The sequence below is a fragment of the Myotis lucifugus genome, unplaced genomic scaffold (genome assembly GCF_000147115.1).
Source record: "Myotis lucifugus unplaced genomic scaffold, Myoluc2.0 scaffold_0, whole genome shotgun sequence".
NCBI classification, from domain to species: Eukaryota; Metazoa; Chordata; class Mammalia; order Chiroptera; family Vespertilionidae; genus Myotis; species Myotis lucifugus.
Window position 1 is genome coordinate 49496641 of NW_005871048.1, and position 7616 is coordinate 49504256.

The 7616-nt window shown below is 59.3% G+C and overlaps 1 protein-coding gene across 1 annotated transcript in view; it reads left to right on the forward strand.

The window, feature by feature from the left end:
* The first annotated feature begins 3975 nt into the window (after positions 1–3975).
* SLC6A19 (solute carrier family 6 member 19) overlaps positions 3976–7616 on the forward strand; it is a 13343-nt gene continuing 9702 nt past the window's right edge. The window contains exon 1 of the mRNA XM_006081454.3: positions 3976–4174. Within this exon, the coding sequence (XP_006081516.1) occupies positions 3976–4174 (199 nt within the window). The remainder of the gene's footprint in view (positions 4175–7616) is intronic.

Sequence of the window (7616 nt, forward strand, 5' to 3'; positions counted from 1 at the left end):
GGCTCAGTGGTTATAGTGTCGGTCCTTGGGCCAAACGGTTGTGGGTTCGATTCCAGGTCAAGGGCATGTACCTCAGTTGCAGGTTCCCCAGTCTTGGTAGGGGCACATGCGGGAGGCAGCCAATTGATGTATCTCATTCACATCAGTATTTCTCTCTCTCTCCCCCTCCTCCCTCCCTTCCACTCTCTCCAAAAATCAATGGAAAAAATATCCTCGGGTGAAGATTAACAAAAATACACCAAAACAAACCCACAGGTGGTTATTTAGCACTGGCACAATGGCCATAAGGGAAACTAAGCAAGGACACCAAGCTGGCAAGGGTGTGGGGCCTCCCTAGGGAAGCAGGTAACTGGCTCAACCCCTCCCGCAGGCCATGGCAGCATCCTCTCCAGCTGGGCACGGGCACACGGAGGAGAAGCGGTTCTACCGGGAATACGACACGAGTGTGCCAGAGACAAGGACAGATTTCACACAGGCTTTCGTGATAGTGGCACACACTGGCTGCTGCCCGAAGCGGCAGAACAATCCTTGAGCTGTGGCAGGTCACCCCAGGGGCCCCACACACGCACACGCACACGCACACGCACACGCATACGTATTTATAGAACTACAGACCAATGAGAAAGCTGTGAGCGTTTACCTCCAGTGTTCTCCACTGAGCATGTTTTTCTTTTGTAATACGATCCTGGCACGTCAGGCGTGGCTGAGGAGACAGTATGAGGAGGTGGCCTCAGGCTGCGGGTGCCATCAGATGGGTGTGCCTCCTGAGAAGATCCTCACCATGAGACCCACTCTGTGTCTTCATCGTGGACAAACGTAACTTTCCACAATTGACTCCAATTACCTCTCTGGTTTGGCAGCTAACAGAGTTTATTAAGGGACAGTTACATAGAAGGCATGTCTTGTGGACATCCTCCACACTGCTTGGCAGGTGCCAAAGAAATACAAAGAACAGGCAGGGTGGGCAGGATAAGGGTATGTGACCCATCCCAGGTACGGGACCATCCTCACACGCTTGGCTGGGTCAGGACCACGGCCGGTCCAGAGCCGAAGAAAAGCCTCGACTGCTGTCGTCTCTGAGGGTTTGGGGACCAGTCTCTGTCCTGGCGCACGTCTGGCTGGCAGGCCAGCCACGTCATGGAGCACTCTCTCCTCCTCAGGACAGAGGCGTCTGTTCCCTGCCTGCCTGGACCTGCCATCCAGGCAGGGCACCACCAGCCTCCAGCTGCAGGAGCCATCCCTGGGTCCCTATCATCTGAGTATTTCTGAGGCCTCAGACACTGTCTGAGGGGCGTTATCAGTGAACAAACAGGAGTCAGAGACACTCCTCCCCACCCCCACCCCCTGCCGGGCCCTCCCCCCCTTCCCCCAATGTCCCCCTCCCCCATGGCCCTCACATCCCCATAGGGAAGAGAGACTGTAAGCAATTAGCCAAGTAACTGAGTCACCTTCACAGCATGTTTGAAGGAAAAGCAGAGTTCAGTGGAGTAGGGAGCGGGGGTCAGGCTCCGTGTTAAGGGGGTGACCAGGGTGGCCCTCTGGTGGCTACACCATGACTTGAAGGTGGGAGGGAGGACTGGCAGACACCATGGGAAGACAGCTCCAGGCAGGGGAGGCAGGCGTGGGCCTGGGGTGCAAGGAGGGGCCTCCAAAGGGGGTTAAGGGTCCTGGCAGGTCAGATGCCAGCCCCCGGGCCTTCCCCTTGGAGAAACAGGATGGGGGGTTCTGAGCAGGAGGGACAGGGGATGCCATGCCCTCAGCAGGCTTCGAGAACGCCCTGCTCCGTCTCCTGCCCGGCACATCTCCCTTTCTCTTTCCCTCTCCTGTGAGCCCCGCACCCCGAATCTGGCCCCGCATATCAGAATGCTCAGACCACAGGGGCTGCTTGCAGCCCCATGAGCCCTCGGCGCCACCACAGAGGCGCCTGCCTCCTCAGCACTCCACTTGGACCCCCACCCAGACCTGTGGAGGACCCAAGCGCCTCTGGAACCTGGACTGAGTCGGTCCCTGGCAGCAGCCGCCTTCATCCGTGTCAGGAAGATCCCGAGACCCCAGCTGCTCAGGGTCAGAACTTGGCACCTGGCCTTCAGTCTGCCAGGCGCCATTTCCGAATATTTCCTAGGAAAACTGCCGTGGAGTTGGGTGTACATCGTGTCTCACAGCCTAGGAAGGGGCCTCGGGGCCCTCGAGCGGTGGGGCTGGGGCTCGGGGAGGCTGCAGTTCTAGGAATGTGGGTCCAAGTCCAGTTCCTGCACTCAGGCTTCCTCTGCCAGGCTTCCAGAGGGAGTGGCTGAAGGACCCACTGGTGAAACTAGACACTCACCCTGCCACGCAGCACCCGGCTCCATGCCTGTCTCCTGTGGGGGCTCACACTGGACATGTCTAGGACAGAACCCCACCTTACCCCACCCCCAGCTCCTCCCACTAGCTGGCCCTCAGGGTCCAGACGGCCCTCTCCCAGCCCCACCCCTGGCCTGGCCGGCCTGGCGCACTCTCTCCTGCTCCTCTGCCTCTGTCACTCTGCAGCTGGCCCTGCCCTCTAGCCTGCCCCTGTCAGGAGCCAGATGTCCCTGAGAGCAAACCGCATGGATCTCTTCCTTCCGGCCTCCACCCTTCCCCAGTCTCCCCCCCTTCATGGGGTCAAAGGTCAGGCTCCTAAACTCATTTCTGCCTAGTGATCCCCACCTGCCTTCCTGGATTGTTTGGTAAACTCGGTGTGAACCAGTCAAGTGGGGTCAGGGCACCGGTGCCTGGCCTCCCAGCCGTTACCATCCAGTGGCGAGGACCACGGATGATAGATACAGAGGCAGAACGACACATCCATCCTTCTAGGAAGGCCGCCGGGGGTGAGGGTGGGGTGGGAGGTCAGCAGGCACAGACCGGCAGGAAGGGCTCGCAGAGCACTGACCAGAAGGCTGGACACAGGCTGGTGGGAAAGCCGTCCCTGAGGGAAAGGCCCAGCCGAGGGATGACCGTTGGATGGTCACTAGCCCCAGGGAAGGTTCTGTGGGGGAGGGGGCACTCACTGAGCTCAGGATCTCAGGTGGGGGTGTGGGGGCCAGAGCTTGGAGGCGCACCCCCACCCCACTCCCTGAACTGGAAACTGCACTCAAAAGCCCTGGCTTTGGCCCGGCCGGTGTGGTTCAGTTGGTTGAGTAGTGTCCTGTGCACCCAAACGTTGCCGGTTCCATTCCTGGTCAGGGCACGTGCCCAGGTTTGGGGCTTGATCCCCAGTTGGGGGCGTGCAGGAGGCAGCTGGTCAGTTGGTGGAAGGACAGAAGCCCTGCGCTGGTGGAGAGGCCTGGAGGCTGCTCAGCACCTGGGTGACAGTGCACTCCCGGAGCCCAGGGAGAGCGCATGGGAAGAAGCATGAGGGGCCGCATCCGTAGGGCTCTGGCACCCGGCTCTCAGAGTAGCTATTCCGAGCCAAGTGTGACCAGGGCAGTGGGCTGTTCCCAGGGTCCAGGGCTCCAACTCATGCTTCGGGACTGGGGGGGTGGGGGGAGGTACCCCAGCACCCAGCCTGTTGGCAGAGAGAGCTGGGGAGAGAGGAACCCTCTGGCATCCTCCTGCAGGTGGGAGTATGTGACTGGTGGGGGGTAGGGGGGCTTCAAAGATCCAGGCAGGGCCATGGATGGGGCCTTTGTGCCCTGGGTTCCTCCTCCCTGGGAGCCTGGCTATCGGAGCCCATGTGGGGGTGGGGGTGGCTCCTCTGTGCCCGTGACTCTGTGTTTGCACAGGGGGAGGGGCTGGCCGGTGCCAGCTGAGAGCCTCAAAGGGTCGGCCAGCGCCTCTGCAGATAAGGCATTAACAGTCCTGTGGACTCACCCTTCGGATCTGCTGACGCTTCCTTTCAGCCTAGGTGCTTGGGGTGAGGTGCCAAAGGTTCCCTATAAAGTGCTGGGGCTCCGGCTGTGTCCACTCGACCTCCAGCTCCTGCCCTGTCCTGACGAGAGGGACCCACCTGTGATCACCATGAGGCTTGTTCTGCCCAACCCGGGCCTGGACGACCGAATCCCCTCCCTGGAGCAACTGGAGGTCATCGAGAAGGAGGAGGCCAGCTCGCGGCCCAAGTGGGACAACAAGGCCCAGTACATGCTCACCTGCGTGGGCTTCTGCGTGGGCCTGGGCAACGTCTGGCGCTTCCCCTACTTGTGCCAGAGCCATGGCGGAGGTAGGCCGGGCAGGAGGGCAGGTTGGGGGTCCAGGCAAACAACACTGATGTCCCCAGGACCCCAGCACCCCATTCATAGAGGGGAGAAGTCTGCAGGGCCAAGGGCTGTGGGCAGGACAGCACAGGCTTGTGCCCTCCACCCCTTCGCTGGTCCGCTTGAGCCTCACGTTGGCGCCGAGAGCAGGCTGGGCAGAGGGCCGGGCTGGAGCATGGACCCAGGTGCCTACATCTTCACTCCACTCCCGTTCGCCCGAGTTGGCAAGGGAGGTCCAGTGCCCGGTCCCACATGCCCAAGTGTTTGTGTCAGTGGAGGCCACCCTTGCTCCAGGACCCAGGAGCCCTGACCTGCTCCCAGAGATCAGGCCTGACCTGCGAGTAGGGGGACAGAGAGGGACCAGCTGCTCCTCTGGGTGGAGCCCCTTCTGTGAGGGTGGATGGTGCCAGCAGGAGGGACAGTAAGGCCAGCCCTCCTTTGAAATACCTTATGGCATTTCATATGAGGGGCAGAGGAGGGAGTGGGTGACCCACAAAGGAACAGGCAGGCAGGCTCCTGATCAGCGTGCACACGGGCCAGAGGTGGGAAGGCTGCATCCCCCACGGAACGCTGCCTCAGCCGGTCCTGCTGCCTCCAGACGTCTCCGGGGCCTTGCCCAAGGCCCAGGGGTCTCCTTCCCCTGGGCTGAGGCTACTCCCTCTTCCCCAGCTGCAGAGACTGCCTTGGGTCTGCTGGGTCTCAGTCCCCATGATTTTGTCCTTCCACCCACCCTCCCAGTGTCAACAGGCTTCAGGGACAGAGATCACACCTGTGGTCCCATCAGCCCCCATGCACCTGTGGCTTCTGTCTCCCCTGGGCCCCAGCCCTGGGAGGGGAGCTGCTGCCAGGAGCTCCGTGGGCGGAAGGGGAACAGAGCTGTGCTTGTTCTGGGAGGAGGTCTGGGCAGGTGCTGCGCTCCCCGTGAGACAGGCGCTGCAGAGCTGGCTGGACGCTCTGAGGATGCGTCTGCTTCTGTGGGCTGTTGAATACCCTCCTCTAAAAGCACAAACCCTCTCTAGTGATGTGAGTTTGTTCTTACTCTGAAGAACCTGCAGGCTCTCGCCAGGCTTTGTGGCAGAAAGGAAAGCAGATGGGGTTGTTCCCAGGCCACCGTTGTGACCCACCCCCCTTTCCATGGCCAAAACGGAAGCTTCTGAATGTCGGGGAGGATCTGTCTTTACACCTGGGGCCCATCCTGTGCTTTCCAGATAGTCCTGTCGGTCACCTCTGCGCGGTGGAGGGGTGAATGGAACCCTGGGAGTCCGTGAGGGGCCCAGCAGTAGAATCACTGAGTCCCAGAGGTCAGCTACCTCTTCCCTCTGGAAGGTCCTGGTCATTTCCCCACCCCCACCAGGGCTGCCCTGGGCCAGGGTTCTGGCAACACCTGCAGCATTTACTTAGTTCCAAAAGGAAGGGACTAAGCGGGGAGGGGGACCTGGGACTGAGAAGCGTTCACCCCTGGGGTGCAGCACACACTCACTGTGAGCCTGAGGGGTAATGCGGGGACACTGCCTCCAGACACTGTGGATGAGAGGGAGCTGTCCCCCATCACCCTGGGTCCTGCTGAGTGGACAGACAACCATTGAGGACAGTGATAACCCCCCAAGCTCAGGAGACAATTGTTGAGGACAGTGACAACCCCCCAAGCTCAGGAGACAATTGTTGAGGGCAGTGATAAGAAGCCGACACCAGGAGAAAATTGCCGAGGACAATGACAAGGTGTGGCAGGTGACTCCTCCCCGGTGGCATTTCCCACGCCTGTAAGCCCAGATCTCGGGGAGGGAGTGGTTGGGTAACTTGGAGAGAAAAATGACGCATCTGAGGACTCTAAGACCAGTCCTGGTTTGGTGAAAACTTAGTTTGCTTTCAATTATTTCTAAGAGTTTGGGGTAATTTGAAAAGTAAAACAAATCATCATTTGCTTTGTGTTTAACTTTATATTATGAAGAAAAAAAAGGCAGAAAAGTAGAGAAAGCTACAGAGAAGACCCCTGCCCCCATGACCTAGATCAGCATCTGCAGCACTTTGCCATGTTGAGTGGGGTGGTGGCCGCGTGCGAGTGCGTGCGCACACAAAGCCCCTGCGTGCTGCGTGACATTGAGAAGCGTTGTCACAAGAGGGCCCCACCTTCTAGATCTCGGATGGGGGCATCTCTGTGACCAAAGGGCAGGTGAATGGGGCACCAGGTGGGCCGTGTCCTCTGCCTGCATCACCTCAGCTGCCTCACCCTAGTTCTCTTTTCTCTGTCTTGTGCGTCTGCCGTCAGCAAACAGCGGGGTGGAGTCACCTCTGTAGAGTCCGTCTTGCCACCAGTCAGAGGAAATGGGCACGTGTCATGTGTCTCTCGATGGGTCAGTCAGGACTGAATCGGGTGGCAGGGGCAGCCCGGGTGAGGGACCAGCGCCTCTCCTCATTCAGCCTTCAGGGAACAGAGAGAGGAGCTGGGGGACCCACGGCCCCTGTGTGGGCGCTGGGGCAGGTGGGCTCACAGGCCCTTTTCTGAAGACGGGTATTTCAAAGGTTTCAGAAGTCAGCCCTGAGTTGAGTTGATATCACCATCTGTGTCCTGGCCCTGTTTACTCTGCTGTGTACCTTCTGGGCCGTGGGGCTCACCCCATGAAATGGAAGGTGCTGGAGAGCTCTGATCCAAGGGCTGCACCACAGAGCTACTCTGTCAAGCTTTGCAGACCTAGAAGTGGGGGGCACGCAGGAGATTGAAACCAGGAGACTTGGTCAGAGTCAAGACTCACCCTGCTCCCTGCGTTGGCCACAAACAGCTGGGTCCCGGTGACCAGATGGTCAACCGTCAAGAATTCTGCACCAGCACCAGGCCCAGGAGTGTGTCCAGGGAATTGCATTCACCACACATCTGCCCACAACCTCAGTTCTCCATGTGAATGCACCACATGCCTGCCCCAGTGCTGCCACCTGACACATGGTGTTCCCCTCACCCCTTCTTAGGGACAGAGAGCTTAGGAGAGTTGGTGTATTGGGGGTGGGGGGGTTAGGAAGCAACGCCGCCCAAGGACCATGCTGTCTGCTCACCACTGGGCCGTCCATGTGCCTCTGCAGCCTGGTCCCTGGGACGGCCTTTCACCACTGGTCCTGGCGCTGCACCCGGTCAGTACATAGTCCTGGAGCTTTTCCTCTGTGCCACGCACCACCTGCAGGGGAGATGTGGGAAAGCCTTAGACCAGCGGTTCTCAACCTGTGGGTCGCGACCCCTTTGGCGGTCGAAAGACCCTTTCACAGGGGTCACCTAAGACCATCCTGCATATCAGATATTTACATTATGATTCATAACAGTAGCAACATTACAGTTATGAAGTAGCAACGAAAATAATTTTATGGTTGGGTCACAGCATGAGGAACTGTATTTAAAGGGCCAGAAGGTTGAGAACCACTGCC